The sequence below is a fragment of the Centrocercus urophasianus genome, unplaced genomic scaffold, assembly GCF_019232065.1.
Source record: "Centrocercus urophasianus isolate 14NV4802_14NV808 unplaced genomic scaffold, USGS_Curo_1.0 seq_14, whole genome shotgun sequence".
Lineage (NCBI taxonomy): Eukaryota > Metazoa > Chordata > Aves > Galliformes > Phasianidae > Centrocercus > Centrocercus urophasianus.
In genome coordinates this window covers 9744042-9763664 of record NW_024884586.1, presented here as the reverse complement: position 1 = coordinate 9763664, position 19623 = coordinate 9744042, and the positions used below count along the sequence as shown (strand labels likewise).

At 39.2% G+C, this 19623-nt stretch overlaps 1 protein-coding gene across 3 annotated transcripts in view; it reads right to left on the bottom strand.

Annotated features, from left to right (window-relative positions):
• LRP5 (LDL receptor related protein 5) overlaps positions 1-19623 on the bottom strand; it is a 129905-nt gene that overhangs the window by 15448 nt on the left and 94834 nt on the right. For all 3 annotated transcript variants that reach the window (XM_042813219.1, XM_042813220.1, XM_042813221.1), the window contains exons 8-13: positions 9327-9543; positions 7841-8130; positions 5668-5894; positions 5146-5330; positions 2204-2527; positions 506-708 (exon numbers count right to left, since the gene is read on the bottom strand). In XM_042813219.1, coding sequence (XP_042669153.1) covers positions 506-708; positions 2204-2527; positions 5146-5330; positions 5668-5894; positions 7841-8130; positions 9327-9543 — 1446 coding nt within the window. The remainder of the gene's footprint in view (positions 1-505; positions 709-2203; positions 2528-5145; positions 5331-5667; positions 5895-7840; positions 8131-9326; positions 9544-19623) is intronic.

The following is a 19623-nucleotide window of genomic DNA, read 5'->3' as shown; positions in this document are numbered from 1 at the left end:
TGCACCCAACCCAATAGAACAATGAAGCACGTGAATGAGCCTATCCCCATCTGACACAACAGTCAGTTGTACATTCAATCAGGATTTAACTACAGCTTGTATAAAGAGAGTCTTCATTTTGCAAGAGCTTTACTATGATGACAATATGATCACACAACTGGCATGAAAGAATATTGATATTAAACTACTGTTTTTTCTCGAATATAATTTAGACAGTGAATCACCCTTACTTCATTGCCCACACTTAGCTAAACATCACAGTTCAAGGCTTGCAGTTTCAGATACACATGGTGCACTACATTCTGTTACACTACTTCGTGTACACATTAAAATTCACAATCCTGAAAGCCCTCTGTCACTTTCACATACAAACAGAATATATGTGAATAAGCATTGGCAAGAATAAAGTTTAGACTGATGATTCTTCGGTGCAAGGGACAGGAGGAGAAAGTTATAAAGCTCAGAGAACAACCCACACAAAATCATATACACCATATAAACTTGCCTGAGTGCCATCATCTTTGGCTCTTTTTATAATATTCTGACGCCCATCTACCCAGTAAATCAATTTATCTAAGGGATCATAATCAATAGCCTTCACATTCCTTAGACCATGCATAGGCAGGATGATATCTGGACTTTGCTGATCGTCAGGTATCATTCGGCTGATGGCAGATTTCTGGCTAAACAACAGGAAACTGGTTGGAGCTGAAAACAAGACAAAACAGAATGCATAAGAAAATGTGACTTATGTGGTCAAACATACTGCTGGAAACCAACACAAAAAACAATGAACACTGAGGATAAAATCTCAAATGGACAACTATGTTCACACTGAAAACTAAATAAGCTTTTGAGAAAAGGAAGAAAATAGTCCAAATCCTCTTGAAAGTCAGTTTTGACATTAAAACCAAGTAAGATCAAAGGATGTATGTGAGGCCTATTGTACTCCAAATAAGTACAAATAAGTCCAAATAAGAGATACTGGCAGTGTATGAAGGGGTTTGAGCTGCTTTGGAAGTGTTTGGTGCTGAAGTACAACTCTTGTTGACACCCCAACTGCAAAGAGTGAGCAGCTGCACAGCGCTCAGCTGCCTACCAGATTTAACCCACAACTGTCCTTCCTGGCACCCAGAATGAAGCACGAAGAGTTTGAGATAGTAGAAGATTTGACTGGAGTGTGTTAGACTGTATTTATGATTGTTTAGTTACTAATTGGCAGGTCCTGTTCTTAGTCCAGAACTTGCTAGCTTACTGTGTATGGGGAGCACTTGTCAGTGGCTGCCGCTTGCACTTTTGTTGTTTGCTGCACTCCTTATCATCTTACTCTACTTGCCTGGAAACAGTTTGATAATAGCTATGGACATGAGCCTGGGCTGGCAGATGGCCAGGGAACTACTGCTGTTGCACTGCAGCAATACTGGGCAGTCTGCAATTACAGCATGAATTCAAGATGGACTGTGACCTGTGGATAAGTCCACACTGAAGCAGGTATACCCCATAGCATCTGTAACCATAGATAAGGCCATGATGAAGCAAATATGCCTCTGAAAGGACCACAGCCCATGGGTAAGGCTGTGCAGAACAGGTTAAGGAAGTAACGGACTAAGGGAATAATATCTGTGTATGAGAATCAGAGGATGAGAACAGAGATTGTGGTTAATGAGAATATATTGGATAGCACAGGACCTGAGCATGACAGTGTATGGAATAAGGGGTGGAGATTGTACTGGTTTTGGCTGAGACAATTTTCTTCATAGCAGCTTGTATAGTCCTACGTTTTGGATTTTTGACAGTGTTGATAACACACCTATGATTCAGTCACATGTGAGCAGTGCTTACACAGGCTCAAGGCCCTTTCTGCTGCTCACGTTGCCCCACCAGCCCATCAGGTGGGGCTGCACAAGAAGTTGGGTAGGGACACTGTAAGGACAGCTGACCCAAACAGACCAAAGGGATGTTCCACCCCATATGATGTCATGCTCAGCAACAAAACTGGGGGAAAGTAGGAAGAAGCGAGAAGCACGTGGAGTTACGGAGTCTGTCTTCCCATTTAACTAGAATTTTCTCACACTCTCCCTTCTGACTGATCCTATTCCCCTGTGCTGTGGGCTAGTGAGTAAGTACCTGAGTGCTGCTGAGCTGCCCACAGGGCTCTATACTGAAAGTGATCACAAGCACCTGATGACCAGAAGAAACTTACAACTGCAGTTCCTGCTGTTGGGATCCAAGGTATAGTGCGCAGCACAGCCACATCTAAATCCATTTGGTATGGCAAGGCACAGGTGACCGCAATGGCCATTATTTTGCACACAATCGTTTAAGCCATCCTGACGTGAAGAATGGAAGACCAAAATATCCATCACAAAATCCAGATGGCCCTGAATAAGCGTCCTGTTCTTCCCATTGGTCTTGTCTGCTCTTTCTATACTGTGAAGATTCCAGTCTGTCCAGTAGATGTAGTCACTGTACTGGGTCAACCCAAATGGATGAGGTAGATCATCTGCTATGATTTCTCGTTCTTGTCCTGCAAAAATAACGAAAATCAAGTAAAGCACAATTCCCAGGTCACAAAATGGAGAATATGACAGACAATTAAAAAAAAAAGCTTTTTCCTTCTTTTTAAAAACAAAACACAGTCATTATCATTTCCCCAATCATTATCATGGGATTCATTATTAAGCAGTACCTGCTGAAGTAGCAACCTACATATTTGCACTTAAAAACCTTATTCTGATAACCTCTTCACTATGGAGCAATTTGAAATTGTGACAGTGTATTGCCATTTCAACAAATACTGCTGTATTTCTTATGCATAACACTCCAATTAGATTTTGAAAAGCACATTCAAGAATGCTACCAGCTCCAAGGAATTACTCAGATCAACAACAAAATCAATATGCACAACAGCAATAAATACCAAACTTGAGATTCACAGAGAACCAACTAAGAGAAATTATAGCATTTTACTCAAGAAACAAATCATTTGCAGTGCAATTCAAGACACAGAAACCTAAAGTGATTTTGAAACCGTTTGTTTGGCAGAAATCCCAACACTGTCACACTTAGTGGCTCAGTTAGCAACATTCAAAACAGATTTAACACCTCTAGAGCATTAGACGGCCTCTGCCAGAGATCCACTACCGAAGACTTAATATAAATCAGTCCCATAAACATTTTCAAAACTAACTTCTATGAACTGCCACTTTATACGAAGATGAAGCCTTATCAGCACTGTACCTCCCTTACTCACACGAATATCCAATGCTATGATTCTACAGAACACTACTTTCACTTCTAGCCTAACAACGCTGCCTTAATTGATGAGTCCACTTGCTGGAAGCCTACCCAAGTCTTTAGAATTTGCTAACTAAAAATACAAGCACACAGCTGTGTTAGCTACAGCACTCCTCCTCACCGCAAACTAATGCTAACCACAGGTTCTGCTCAAAAACTGGTTCAATTTACCACAGATTATTTGAATATTATGTTTCTTCTCAATACCACAATCAGCTTTTAGTCCAAATCTGCCCCCAGCTATTTTGTTTCTCCAAGTAAATACAGAATTTTAGCGAGAGCTCTGACAGATCATACATTGGATGGAAAACACCCCCCACCAAAACTCTGGAAAACAAAGCAACCTTAAAGCAATTTATAAGTAGCAGCATTCATTCAGCAGAACTTATCCCAAAGCCAAAGTCACCATTAGCCTTGGAATCCAGAACTGCATGGCTCTGCTCTCCTAAGCTTTAACTGTTTGGTTTTTTTTTTTTGTTTGTTTTGTTTTTTCTTTTGTTATGGCTTTTTAGAACATTCTTTCTCTAAACATCCACCTCTAACACCATCTTGTGAATAAACATCAGTGTTTCTGGAGATCAAGACAATGCATACATAAGTCAAAACTGATACACAGTAATCACCAGAATAATGTGTGATTCCTTCTAGCACTTCTTTTTCTTGGAAACACACAGTGGTCTACTGAGAAACTATCAAAGTAATTACTTTAATATATTTAGCTCATCAGCTGAAACTGAAGACCTGAAGCTCAGTATGTATTTGAATACAGAACCATGAGGAATTGCAAAGGGTAAGTAAAAATGCCGATACAGCATTTTTTGGTTTCTGTAAGTCAGTTCAGTTCAATTCTAGTTAAGTTCACTCAAAATGTGTGAGAAAGTCTCTTTCCCATTATAAGTTTTTTTTTTTCCAGGTTTCTTCCCTCTCTCTCTCTCTCTCAACTAAAGCGTAAGATCTCCAGATAAAAGAACATCAACCCTTGTAGTAGGTTCCCTTTACCAAGAAGGCATGGGCTCATAATAACACCTTAAAAAAAAAATCTCATTCTAATGGTAGGTTTTCATGGAAGATATAAAAGTAAACATAAATGGGTTGCAGGGAAATAGTGCATGTCATCAACCAGAGCATTGCTACAAGAATCCTGTACGAGTTTCCTTAAATACTGCATGTTGGACACATCAGCCTTGTTCTTTATCTTGGGATACCAGAGCTGCTGATTCCCATCTAACAAAGGCCTCTCCTTGGAAATGGAATGTATGATGTCAAGTCACAAGCTTCTGGATTCCACCTCTGATTTTACCACGGATTTACTGAGTGGTATTTGGAAGCTTACATAACCTCTGTTTTCTCACACATGAATGTGACCTGCCTTACCCAATACCTTGAAGACTTTTTTATAATTATAGGACAGTTAAAAGATACAAAAGCTCTATGTCAGCTGCAAAAAAACCCGAAATTATCTCTTTTCATTATATTAATTATGTTGATTCCAACAAAAAAGTTTACTAAACCATAGCACACCACATGCAAGTAATAAAAGGAATCCTAATGGAAAATATGACAATACACAAGATACACATGAAGATTTAATATTAATCATGTTATTTCAACTTCTTCTAATTACTACTTACCACCAATTAGTCACATGCAGGTTTTAGGTCTAATGAATTTAATAAACTCAACATCTTAGGGGAAAAAAAAAACAGTGATTTAACACCTCATTAGAGACAATAATTCAAAGGATTCAACTAAAACACTCTACAACTCTGTTCAGTTGCTTTACTGCGGCCACTGCAAATTTCTCTACTTGATGGAGTAATTCTGTGATGCAATCTAATAGCAGATTACCTAGCATATTTGACGATTCAATCATGCTGGTGTCTAAGTCAGTCCAATACAGCCGTTGGTCGGCATAATCAATTGTGAGGTCATTGGCACGACCCACTTTATCCACCAAAGTGATGCTGTTTGTTCCATCCATATATGCTCGAACGATCCTAGGCTTACCTCCCCATTCTGTCCAGTACATGTACCTGCAACGAGAAGCGGAACAAAACGATACAACTTCACGAGACTGAGTTCAGTTCTGTTTTCTAAATTTGCTTAAAAAAGAAAAACATTGGGAAAAACCACATGGTTATGGGCAGTTAATTAGCATACCGTTGTGTTTTGTGTTTTTTTTTCTTTTAAAGAAAGAAGGAAAAATACAATTCACAATTCTCAGTTTTTCCATTGTGACCTTCAGAGTTCTGGAGCTTACAAGCCTTTATCATATTTTTTCTTTTTATGACCCTGAAGAAACCATCTGCCAAATACGTTGTCACATACAAAGAAAGAAGCAAAGCTTAGAAAAACAACACTGTCCCTTACCCTTTGGTAGGATCAAGAGCCAAAGACCTTGGGTTGTCCAAGTCCTTCCACACAAGGACCTGTCTATACTGTCCATCCAGGCGGGCTACCTCAATTCGATTAGTTCCAGTATCTGCCCAGTAGAGGTTCTTTCCCATCCAGTCTACAGCCATTCCCTCAGGGTAATCTAGCCCAAATTCAATCACGTGTTCAACAGAGCTCCCATTCATGAAAGCTCGACTTATGGTCTGAAAAACAATTGTGTAAAAGTATTTAAGGATTTATGGATACTTCACTAAGATAAAAAGTAATTTAAAAGTAATGAAATTTAGCTTACAAAGACGTTAGTAAAAAAAAACCAACAATCTATTGGTGTTACTTTTTAAAAGCAAACTTCTGTTGTCAAAAAAACAGAGCAGTTTACAGGATAAAGAGATTTGAATTTTCAGAAAGGTTAATAGTTTCTTATGACCAATTCAAAATGCTTTAAAAGGACACGACTTTCAGAAAGCACAATATATCTGCAGATTCTCCCTTGACCCTCTTCCTCTCTCCTGTTTGTACATAAAAACACACATATACTGAAGTATTTAATTCTCTATAATGTTTTAAGTTGAAGGACTAAGTCACAAATTCAGCAAAATCAGAATTAATTTGTTCTCATGGTCAGTCACCTTTGGCAAATTTGCTGATCCTATCTGTATTTTAGTTCTATACAGTCAGCAAAATAAGTCATAGGGCAAGGACTGTATATGCATAAATAAGCCGCTCCCAACAATGAACAACGAAACAACCTCCAGACACACCACTGGGAACACCCAGGATCAGTGTACGATTGTCTGCTTTTGGTAGCATCTCAGCACTACGAGATGTTTCATATTTTTAAAAGGCAGATGTCAAAATTTGTATTTTTACATGTGTAACTCACACCTCAGAAAAAGTATAACACTCTTTCGAAAATGAGTCCTCCCACAAACAGAGCCTATAGGAGATTAGGGATGTAGTGATCATCAAGGAGAGCAGTATGAAAACAGGAGGACGTCTCTTAAGTTGCACTACCTGCAGCCAAGATGCAGAAGGTGGAGGGACAGGGGAATGAAAACTCAGATATGCTGAAATGTATGTGATATGTACGTTGAAAGTACAGTATGATGGATAACTTAGGAGGCCACGTACAAGTAAAATGTTGCCCAGTTCTATACAGAATCAGACTAGGATCTGAATGACACAGCTGAAGTAATGCATTTTCCACTACCAATGGTTAAGACAAACACAGCCTCAGCTTTCCACATGCTTGCCTGAGATTTATTTAGTTATCATGTCTGCAGCACGCTAATTTGTTATATTGGCACTGTTCCTAGAGAAAAGGTATCCTCATCAGTACTTCTAGTGCTGAAGACAACCCTCGTTAGTCTTAGAGAGGTATGTAAACTAGCCCTACAAGTAAACTTTTTCCTATTATGGTTTAGGTACCTTGGCAAGACAACTACAACTGTTCTTGGAAAACTTATTAAGAGGCTAAACAGAGAAATTCAGTTCCAGTGAAGCGAATGCACTGTTTTCTACCATAACTTAATTCACTTCAAAAAGCAACACTGACAAAGAACGCAATGTTCACTTCAGCATTCACCTGGATATGAACCAAACACATGAGAAGGGAATTTCAAACTGCTAGAGAACACAAGGACTTAGGAGGAGATGGAGGCGAGCAGGGGGCAGTTAACATGACATGGAGGAAACCAGACAAGTTCTGTGGCCTCTTCTGTGCCAAGCTGGAGCCTTGGGCTAACAGCAAGCAATACAAAGTTCACTTGCTAGAAGCGAATATTAAGTAGGGTTGTCTTCCAAATCAAAACTGGAAGGTGGTAGAAAGCTTGGGGGGCTGCCAAGCTTACTACGTGACATGAAAACAGCACTTCTACAATAAACATGTGGATGCAGCATATGTAGCATCCGAGACTTCAGCATTCAGCATGAGCAGACACCACTTTGGATTTTTATTTGAAATGGGAACATGCCTGTCACCCAACTGTGCATTCAACAATGCAACTGTCTTCATCTCCAAGAGTCTCCTTGGATGCAATTCAATGACAACACTAGCAACTGCAGGATAGATCATGTAACAGAGGCCTTTGTTAGATCAAAGAAACTGCTCTGTGGCTTTATATTCAGGGAATTCACATGTCAGTAATACCTTCAAACTAACATCAGTCCAATAGATTCTGTTATCAGAAACATCAAAATCCAGAGCAGATGCCTCCTTGACTCCAGTAAGAGGAATAGCAACATCATTATTATTGGTTTCAAGGGAAATCCTATGAATTGCTGCTCTGCTTGTGAAAACTAAGAAGGCTTCAGGAATGATGCAAGTCTTCATGTCACTCAACAGCTCAAGGCCAATGGGACAGGCACACCTGGTCTCCTGGGGTGTAAAGAAACACAGATGGCTGCAGCCTCCGTTGTTCTCTGCACACGGATTAGTCCCTTAAAAACAAAACAAAACAGATAATGGTATATTATGGAGATAGGGGGAAGAGGAGGGTAAAGCTGAGTCAAAAATGTAACTTTTCAAAATAAGTTAATCCTATAGATCATTAATAGAGTAATTCAAAATTGTTTCTTTTCCTCTAGCCAGACATTAGAAGACTGGTTGCATCCCCTTCCTATATATGAAGAACTGCCACAAACATATTTTATAGCTTCCCCAGAGACTAGTTCCTTTACTGAATGCAAGCAATTATCCATATTCAGCCTGGCTATTTTTTGTTCAGTACTCCATCTTTACACCTCTTTGAAATCATCAGTTTTAAAAATGTGTCTGAGTTCAATGATACAAAAATAATGAGGAAAGGACTGGATAACTGCAGCTCTTTACCAGCTGTTCAATCACTACAATCTCCCATTTATTTTGTTCAAGTCAATGACCGTGACCAGGCAGTGCAGGAATAAGGAGGGAAAAGCAGGATCCAAAGACAAATGAGCATCTTTCTCCATCATTTGGAATCAGAGATTTAGCTACAGACGTTATCACAAAAAAATCTCCAAGATCAGACTCATCCAGCTTTTAGTTCTCCCTTTTTAACACATACAGTCTGACGTCAACTTACACCAAGTTACAATCTGAAGACTCAACAGTCCTTCAAGTAAAACGAAGAGTTCCACATGATTGTGAGAGGTTTCTACAGTTCAATCTACTTGCTAAGCACTCTGGGCAAGATTTAATTGCTGAGATGTTAAAAATTAGAGTGCTGTTTGCATTCAGGTACCCCTGTAATAGCCACTAACTCTACCTGTATCATTCCATGTAGTAAAACTTATTCTGCCAATGGAAGAACACTGGGACTTTATACAGGAAAAGGGCAGCAGAAAATGGTGCAATCCTGTGAGCACCAGAACTTCTAGAGACCAGAGCCAGGAATAAAATTCTTTTCAAAAAGATTCAGAGTGTGGTGGAAGCTGCAGAGAACTTAGGTTGAATATCATTATAAAATTGGAAGCACAAATTTCTTTTGCAACACTCTATTTTCCCAACTTTACAAAAACAAGTGCAGCTTTCTTTTAAAGTGTTTCAAACACTAAAGACCATAGTTATTTTCATTACAAGTGATGAACAGCTGCTTAGTGAAAGCAAGAGCTTCTAGAAACTACTTTAGACTCACACTGTGATTGACTACTCTTACCAAAAACTTTGGTAACACTTGTTGCTTTAAGGCCCATCAAGTCTGGCAGCTGATCAATAATGATGTCCCTGCTAGCCCTTATCTTGTGAACTCTTTCAATGCTTCGCCTCTGCCAGTCAGTCCAGTAGATGTAATCACCCAGCAGTGTGAACCCAAATATATGTGGAAGTTTATCTTCTAGGAGGGTTTTCCTCATCGTTCCATCAACATTTATGACCTGTGAGACACATGAAAAACAAGGAAAAAATAAGTTCTATTTGAAAATTTTCACTGCAGACAGCATCACGCTCTGTACCGTATTTAATTCAAAAGACTTCAATTTTCTTTTCTAACATGACTCAAGCTTCCATCTTTTGCTAGAAATGCTTCATAGGTGGACAACTGCTATGCTTTAATCTAGGCTATGCATTACCTGCAGTTGAGATAGAAATTTAAACAATTTTCTCTTTACTGTCGTTCAATGATTATTTCTTTATTCAGAATCAAAATATTAAACTTGTGCTTTGTAGATAATTAAGTTGTCTTCCCTGTACAATGCTCCTGCTTTCTTTTAAAGATTTGAAGACAAACACAGTCATTTCAACTCTGTATTTCCCTGACTTGTAAGCAGTTAAGTGTCTCAGCCATATTTATTTCGTATTAAAAACATCCACTATCCAAAGGCAATGTAATATTAAACCACTAGACATCTAACAAGCTAGTGGTCAGTCAAATCAACAGTTTTAGCACAATTTCATGTACAGCAAGTTGTAAGGCTCTGCCTGTGCCTGGTAGACAACAGGTGCACACAATTTATTTTTTGTATGTGATAAGTGATAATCACATCTTACTAAATTAGTATTTGACTTTTAACGTGCACACACACCTGTGTGGTAGCTATGCAAATAACAACAACAGAAACCTTCAGATTGAAACTTGCTGTTCCTATTACAGTCGCACTTGCAATACTTTCCAAAATTGTGAAAGTAATGCACATCTCTTTGATTATATGTTTTTTGGGGGAACAACATTTCCACATCAAAGAAATACAAATAATACTTTGTCACTGATTCTACTAGATGAATTCTAGCTGGAAAAAAAAAAATAAATCATAAATGGTAGCACGCATGGAACACCCTAATCTCCCAAACAACACCAGTGCAACAGCAGAGGTAAGCAGTCAGATGCTGCACACTGCGTTTAACCATGCTGCACACAAAAGAAATCAATGCTGTAACAGTTCATTTTGCATTGCTATTGCACAGACGTCTTCAGGATTCCTTCCAGACAGAAAGCCTCCTGCTGGAGACACTTAATAATAACACTGACATTCTTTAAAACTAAGTTTCGGAGGAGTTTCATGTCATCCAATCCATCACATGATGAAGCAGCAGAGACTTAAGATTAATGCCTTTTTATTTTATGAAGCTAAATAAAGTACATTTAAAAAAAAAAAAAAAAAAGGTTACGTCTGCGGTTAAAAGCCAAATGGTTCTGCAATTATCTCATTACATCATGTCCAGGCAAACCCCAAATGCTCACTTATTTAGAACAGTATCAATCCCACAGGCTGTACTGCAGTTCAAAAGTTCATCACGCATACTCAGGTGCCAGAGCCAAACTGGTGCATCGTCCTGTAAATAAGACAATTTCCTTTACAAAAACAACAGTGCATCAGTAGGACGATGATCAAACCAGCACATTTCTGACTACTTCTACAGATAATGGGCAGTACAAATATAGTTCAAGCACCAGAGCTGCTGACCAAATACACCAGGCTCTGATTGGATCCGAGGACACAGAAAAATACTTTTTTTCCTATTAATTAATATCTATGCACACCTGTGCATGTTGTCAACTACCACGCTCACTACTGAAAGTACCAAATGAAAGCCTGTTAGGCAATCTAGTCCTCCTGATCAAGCACAGAAGAAATGGAGATCAAAAAGGTAGAATCAGACAGCAAACAAATGTTTAATGGCTCACGCTTTGGCTAAGAAGGAGATGGAATAAGCATTTCCTCTCTGTCTGAACACTCCTGCTCTCCAACGTGTCAGCAGAATGCTTGTGGATCCCAGCAGGCTTCCCCTGGATGCAAAGTGCAGCTCTGACCTGGAGGGGTGGTGTGATGGGCTGCAGACCCTGCCTGGTGATAGCCAATCCACGGCAGTGGGCACGAAGCACTGAGTGCTAACTAGGCTGCCTGGCAGCAGCAGACAGGTCAAGCAGTTCGCCGAAGGTACAGGCACACTGCCTGTTGGATTTTGCTGTCACCCATCTTTCCAGAGATTCATCTCCATTCCAGAGCATTAACTTAAACCACGAGGACACAGGAAAAAACCCTATAAACAGTCCTCACAGTAAGGCCAGAAGCACAAGCTAGAACTGCACAGCTCATAAAATATCCTATTATCTCATCATTTATGGCGTGCAGGCTGCTGACTGCAGCCAAAGGAAAGCTGTTATGGAGCATTTTTCCCATTATTATGCACAGCTTCTCTTCAACACACCTTAAAGGCAGAGAAGAGTGGGTATTTTTTTTCCTAAGAGTTTTCATCCTCTTTCAATAACTGATCAATGGATTTTTGACTTAGGTCAAAGGACAAATGCAGTGCTAAAATCTGCTCTGCTTTCCACAGGAAACACTGAAAGGTCCCCTTGAACAGACAGCCCCTGATTAGTCCTCAGACTTCAATAACAAATCTCTTAACGAGGCATCACAAAGCTCAGCCAAAACCTGTGGCGGGCAAAACAAAATCAACATCAAATGCCTTAATGAAGTGAATTACACACAAAAGCACAGCGAGGTGATAAGGTGTGCTGCTTTTTTTTTTTTTTTTTTTTTTTTTTTTTTAAATGCTGCTGCAGAGTATGCAAAGCAACTTAACATTTCCAAATATAACACTCAAAAGCTCTTGGCTCTTTGAAGAAGATTAAAGTAAACAATGCAATTAAATTCTACACATCAGTGTGATTCATGTAGTCAAGTTGTATTTCAAGCGCATCTGTGAAAAACAACAACTATTCAGCATATAAGTCTTTTGACAGAACAACAAAGGGAGCTCAGACACCTTGCTCCTATATTTAATTCATTAAGAAAAGACTAAATTTATTCAATTGCTACAAAGCTGAGACAAATGGAAACCAGCTCTCGGGATGAGCTAAATCTCTGAGCAGTAAGCGGACACAGAAGGTTGGCACTGATAAAACATTACGACTGCCACATTATTATGTTGGTAGTCTTGCAGGTCTATGGCTTTCTTCTCGGTGTGTGATTTTAGCCTGTGGGAAAGGCAAGGTCCTTGAATGGCTTCCGACAATTCTCTCCAGAAGACCCTAAGAAGGCATCTCAAGGGAATTATGCCCAGTCTTTCTGGCTAGAGAAAGAACCTGAAGGAAAAACCATGTGGGTGGCAGCCAACATGAGAGAAAAAGACAAAGAAAAAGGGAGAGAAATGGAAAACTCCAGAGGGTCAAAAAGCCTGCCTCCAAAAGAGAAGAGTAAAGCAGCTGTGAGCAGTCCGTACCATAGTCTATATTCAGCTGGGTTTAAGCCGTTCGTTAACATTTCCAACAGCTGAAGTAGAACCACCTTTCATCAATGCTACAGGATAAAAGAGGACTCCTCCTTTCTCATTCTGAAGAGGTTTAATGCCAGGCATGTGTTGGCAGACACTGGCAAGCAGAAAAGAGAATAGAAGTAAAGCGGCCAGTCCCAGAACCTACATATCAAAACAGGTCGGAGGACAGCTGGACAACAGATCCATCTGTCCATTTACACACAGATGGTTTGCAGATTTGCAGACTCCACAATTTGCAAATGCAGGTAGTGACACAGTACCATCCTTTACATACAAGTTCTTTCCTCTAAGAGGCTTTCCATCGTTTTTCACTACAGATCACATTTTAGCTTGCTGAGGAAGTAGCAGAAGATACTTCTCAGTGGCTACACGTGTGTCAGATTTTCACTTGTAACACAAAAGCCACTTTGAGATGTTCAATAAAGAGGATTACAAGTAGGATTATCAAGTCTCACGACTCTTTTGACAGCCTTCCCTCGCAAGCACCTTTATAAAGCTAAAGCACAGCAGTAATGGCCAACTGTCTTCAAACAGCCACACTGGCACACAGAAGAACAAAAAGTAGTTGGAGCACAATAATAATAAAAGCCTATCTCAGGAGAGCTCTCAAAAGTGCCTCTGATCCTGAGATCCATCCATTAGTAAGGATTTAAAACTATAAGGCAGAGACTATATTGACAGTATCACATAAAGATATGACTACCAAGAGTCCTTCCATTCTGACTACTACTATCGACTACATGTCATCTCATACATAATGGTTTCACCCCATCCATTTGTTCTGTCTCATACAAATAAAATCTACGTTGTCAAATGAATGTAAAATGTTAATTGGCGACCTGTTAAAAAACAAAACCAAAAATCCCAAAAACTACCTACAAAGAAGCCAAATACAACATAGTATAACTTTACATTACAAAAAAATACAGCCTTAAGTAATTTTTAGCGATCTCCCATTTTCACTGGAAATTATATAAACAAAATATATTCCTGTACCTGTGCTGAAAGTATCAGCATGTAATGTGGCTGTTACTTTGCAGGGTAGACCTGTTCATTCTTTTCATATTAAATTACCACCAGACCTGATGATCACCAATGACTTGTCTCCTAGGACAGTACTTTTCCAGTTCCACAGAGAGTATTGCATTTTCAGACAGACTTTACAAAACACAAGCACTCGTAATAAGCTCCTACAGACACTGATGAGTAGATAAATTTCTTTTTGCTGGGAAGGTGGTGTTAGCGTGATTGTAATCTTGAATCTGTTTACATTTTATGAATCTAATCTAGGAACAACTAATGTTCTCCATATGAAGCACTGTTACATCAGCCTGACATTACCAGAACTTAGTTCTGCTTGCAGGATATCAAACAGTTAAAGGTGCAGCTGGTAAATTCTGCAACTGTTCTGTGCTAAGCAGGAACATTATATGGCATGCCTAGCTCCTTAAAAGGGGAAAAAGTTAAATGCAAACATACTCAAAACTAATTTATGGCAACTGGTGGCTAGAACCTAAAGCACAGATGTTTTACTGAATCGGTATTTCAATTTGGTTTTTAGGTGCAAGTTGCTTATTTAATACACTTCATGGAAATCTTACCTTCTGCAAACAAACTTTTTAATACTGAAACACTGAACACCTCTGTAAGTAGTTTAAAGGGGCCTCCAGCAACTCTGTAGCTAACGTCTGTTATAAAAACAATATCCCTCTCCAACTTTAGTTAACTAGTTTGGGAAAGGGGAAGAATACATAGGTTTTAAAATAAGAAATACACATCTTGCTTTTTATTTGCTTTTATCCTCATCTCCCTTTCCTCCAAAGTGATTTGAATAGTCCTGTAATATTTTTACGTCCCCCTTCCCTCTTAGTAAAACCAATCACCTTCTCAACTCTACAGATACTCAGAAGTCCATGGAAATAGCACATCATATAAATATTTAGCATAGAATCACAGAATGAAAGGTTGGAAAAGACTATGAGATGACCCAGTCCTACCATCCACCTATCACCCTCACTAGACCAGACGTCCATTAATGCATCCAAATGTTCCTTGAACACCCCCGGGGTCAGTGACTCCACCAGCTCCCCGGGCAGCCTGTTCCAGCACCTGACCACTCTTTCAGAAAAGCAGTACTTCCTAACGTCCAGCCTGAATCTCCCCTGGCACATCTCGAGCCCATTCCCTCATGTTCTATCAGTAGTTACATAAGAGAAGCGTGTAGCACTCCTGCTTTTGAAACTGGAACTGATGAAACATTTATAACCTACATATGCACAACACGAAGGAAGGACTTCAAATAATAAGCTTGATATGAGAAGTAATTTGTGGCAACCTATTGAATTAAAAAAAAAAAAAAAAAGAAGAAGAATGAGCAACTGGAGTATCCAACCAGAATTCTTGAAGAAGTCAAAGAAGATGTCAACCCTTCTACAGAAAAGACCTCTCTCCTTTCTCAGCATTACCATGGTAATTTCTATTTCATTTCAAGCTAGGGTTAAGTTAAACATAGCTATTTCTCTCTTTTAAATAACCTATTTACAGACAATGAGAGATCCACAAGCAATTAGTTGAGAAATACTAGTCTAGTCAAAATGCCCTCTTGAGCTTTTCCCTTCTTCAGTCAACCTCTACCCCCAAGAAGAGGAGAGAGGCGGGCTGGTGACCAGCAACAGGGCATGGGGCTGTACCCAATGAACGTAAATCCAAAGCTGCTTCTCTTGGCAGTAGCAGGCAGAGCTCATATCTAGACTGGACGGGGCACTTCTGGTTCCCAATACTTGTAACACAGATAAATAAAGAAGCTAAAAGGAAATGCGAATTGCAGAAAAATGCAATTAGTGATCAATATCAAAGACTAGAATTAATTTACACGAACCATAATTTAAAAAGAGCTCATCTAAAAAATTAAATTAATGGGCAGCAGCAAGCACAACAGCATTCAACCTGGCTGTCACTTTTATCTGCCAGTGTAACACAAAGGCATAACCCCAGCTGAGCACTTGCTTATGCATGGCATAACACTGTTGGTTTTTGTTTGCCTCTTATTTTATTTTTTTTAACACAGCAATAAGGCACACATTTTAAATTAAACAAAAATATTTGCAGTCATATTATTGGTCTACTTGCAAATTTCCCTGCAGAAAGCTTACAAATTAATCAGAAACATATGTTTAAGCTTTATTCAAACCTGCTGGAATTTCTAACAAGAAATAAAAAAAAAGCAGCTTTAGGAAATCACTGGTAAGTTGCCTACAAAAATTAAAATATATATATATATATATCCATAGCTCTATGTGAAATACCTGAAATAACCATTTTATTATCCAACAAAAAAATAGCAAGGAATCTAAAAATGATTACTTCTGAACACGAACTTGAAGTATGAATACTTAAATTTGCAAACAAAACATGCTCAATAAATTTAATTGTAAAGCTGATTTATACAGCAGATAAGGCATGAAACAGGTTATCCTGGCTTTCACTGCTACCAATGCAAAACCATGTGATACGCTTCCTAGGAAAAAGTTCTTCAATCTCATCTTCCCTTTACTTGTGGCTCAGAATTAAGAGCTACGAAAGCCAGTACAGTTTGACAGGTACCCATAAGGAGGCCTAAGTCTTCTCCCAGACAAACACTTGTCTCTGCAAACTTCAGAAAATTTAAGCCAAATTGAGATTTCAGGATGCTCGTTTACCTTTCTCAACAGACACACATAAGCTCAGGCTAGAATTTTAACCACACAATGGCACTGTAGTTTCGTGATCAGTTTAAACTGACACAGCCACTGGAAAAGATGGTCCAAAACTCACACCTGCACACCAGCCTTTGCAGATCGTTCTCATTTCATTCTGTGCCAGTATACACATTTCTGTGGCTGTTCTGTCAACCAGACCAAGGATTTAATTCAGAGAAAAACTGATTTATTTTCCTGTTCTTTCTCAGCTACAGTGCTGACTTAAACAAATCTCAATATTTTGCTACAAATCTCATTTGAAGATTCTTGACTCAATCGTGACCTGAAGCAAAGTGCTCTTAAGATTTTTTTTCACTAATCTTTCTCAGAAAGCACTGAAGGCCTAGATTCCAGGGAATGCATCAGCAACTCCTGCCTGTCCTGGGATGTATGATATCATGTGGCCTGTGTGAATAGAATCCAGCTGAAGAAACACCATAAACCTATAGGTAGAAAACAGCGAACCACAAGCATGGAAACCTTTTCTCCCACATTCCAGTTCCAGCCCTGCAAAATTACTGGATATTCGCAACTGCCTAAATGACACTAAATAAATTCTAGTACAGAACGATACATAATGATCACCAGTTTCTTTTTGAGAGAGATGAAAGATTTAGGTTGGGTATAAGGAAAAAGACTTTTACAAGGGCAGTGAGGCAGCGGTTGCCCAGAGAGGTGGTGGGTGCCCCATTCCTGGAGACATCCATGGTCACACTGGACGGGGCTCTGAGCTCCTATCTACTGTAGGTGTCCCTGTTCATCGCAGGGGAGTTGGACCAGATGGCCTTTAAAGATCCCTTCCAACTCCAAGTGTTCTATGATTCTATATTCGCACTTTTTCTCTCTTACGCAGATCATACAGAAATTGAATAATACTTTTTTTTTTCTTTTTTTGAGGTTTTTTTCTGTAGTAACATCGATGACACAGTCACTACCATGTTACATTAATACAACATGGTAATGTGTTTTATGCACAACATACATCTGCAGTTTGGTGAACCCCTTCTGCCAAAATCATGATCCCTAAGCTGAAAGCCAGTTGTGTGGAAATACATTCACCATTTGCACAAAAAATATACTGTTCTGTGAAGCTGTTTTATTAACTGCTTCTTTAAAAAAGAAATGGAGATGAGCATTTCCCACCTCCATTCTTTGCACTCCACCTTATACTCTAAGTTCTTCTGCACTGTGGTCTCCAGCACACGTGGAATGGACAGCAAACCGACAATCCACCAGCAGTGGTGGTGACTGTGAACCACACCACTGCTATGAAACGAGAAGCTTTAAGCCCAGTTTTGGTGCAATTATGTTAATAAGCCACAAACACAACCAGAGCAGAAAAAAAACTACCCCGAATTCTCTTTCACTTTAGATTTAATTAGATTAAGAGAAAGAGCAAAGGAAAAAAAACCTGCTAAAGTGCAGGGTTTTTTTTTTGTTTGTTTTTTGTTTTGTTTTGTTTTTAACAGAACTTCCAAGTTTCTCCTTCTAAATTCAAAGTAAAAGCCAAAATCTTCATATTTCAGATAGATTTCCAGGCATTTTTAAAAATGCATGCATTACTAACAATATACAAATTTCCATTTGGTTTCGCCATCTGTAGGCTTTAACTATTCCATAGGTGTACACACACATACACAGCCAGAAGCTGCATCTAGAAAGACAGGGCTTGTAAGCATATTTTAAAGTAATAAATTTGTAATAGGTGACAGACTTACTCTTGAAATATTTCCTTTCATGGCACCACAGCTTGTCCTAGTTGATGAACCTGGTAGTAGTACCACCTGCGTGGCATTATCAAATATTTCTTCAGGCTTCCATTTTGATCTATATGATTCCATTCAATTCAAAAGCTTACTCCATATTGCATCAGAAAAACTTGAGGAATGGTTGATGCAGTGGGAAAATCTGCATGCCATATGCCTGACTATCAAGACACCTCATACCAAAGATACAGCGAATTAAACCTAATTCTGCCACTGTGATGAAATTAACTACCATTTCTTGATAGACTGGTACCAAAGAGGAAAAAGAAGTTGTGTCTCAGTGTGTACTGTGGGGGCTCAGATGACTTTTGTAATTCTAGTTTGTGACACTGGGTATCAGACTCAGATTTTGATAGGTAAGAGACCAGCAGTTAACAAATACTTACAAGTAACAGACATTTTGCTGTTACCCTCTTAGTATTTGCTTAACATTAATTTTAGGAAACAATTTGCATTTTTTTAAGTTTGCCTTTCCTAGCGCTTGTGACTAAAGAAAGCAGGAGATGTAGGTGCTCTGCAATCTTAATTATAAGAGAGAAAGCAAACAATTGTACTGGGGAGAGCAGAGTGGAGCATGCCTAACACAAGAACACAGTTTGACTGGCTTCCAACACACTGTACCACAGGACTTATTCCCCAACCCAATCTACAGACTAACGCTCCAGCTTTCTCCAAAAACATTTGTGGACAATTGCAGATGGGTCCCCCCCAAAAAAGTCTGCCTTTATAAACGAACAAGCATACTATGATTTGCAAGTTACACTTCCCATGTTCTCTGTAAGCTTTATCCAGTGAACACCCAAACTCTTTTGTTTGACTGTTTAGTCAAGACGTAGTTTTTCTCAACATAACACAACTGATATTTTACACATTCCTTTAGCCAACTTTAAAACACTGAAAGCTGCTCATAAAAAGGCTAGACAGTCTATTTCAGCTACCTTCTGCCTTTTTATTTAAGAAGCCTGCTTCAAAAGCACATCAGCTATTCAAAATGAGACACTGCGCTGCATTCATACTCCATGTGCATAAATCATTCCCTCCAGCATCTCACTCCAGGGTCAAGTCCAGCTCCAGAGAATGCTGGCCGAGTTCCACCTCACAGGAAACTTACCTCCCATCGGGTTTTAGGTAGAAGACTCCCAGTGCCAGCTGAAGTACATTAACTGACTGTGCAGCCCTGCTCTGCCCACCCCACATGGTAATAATGGCTCATTTAGCAAACTCAATAATTGAC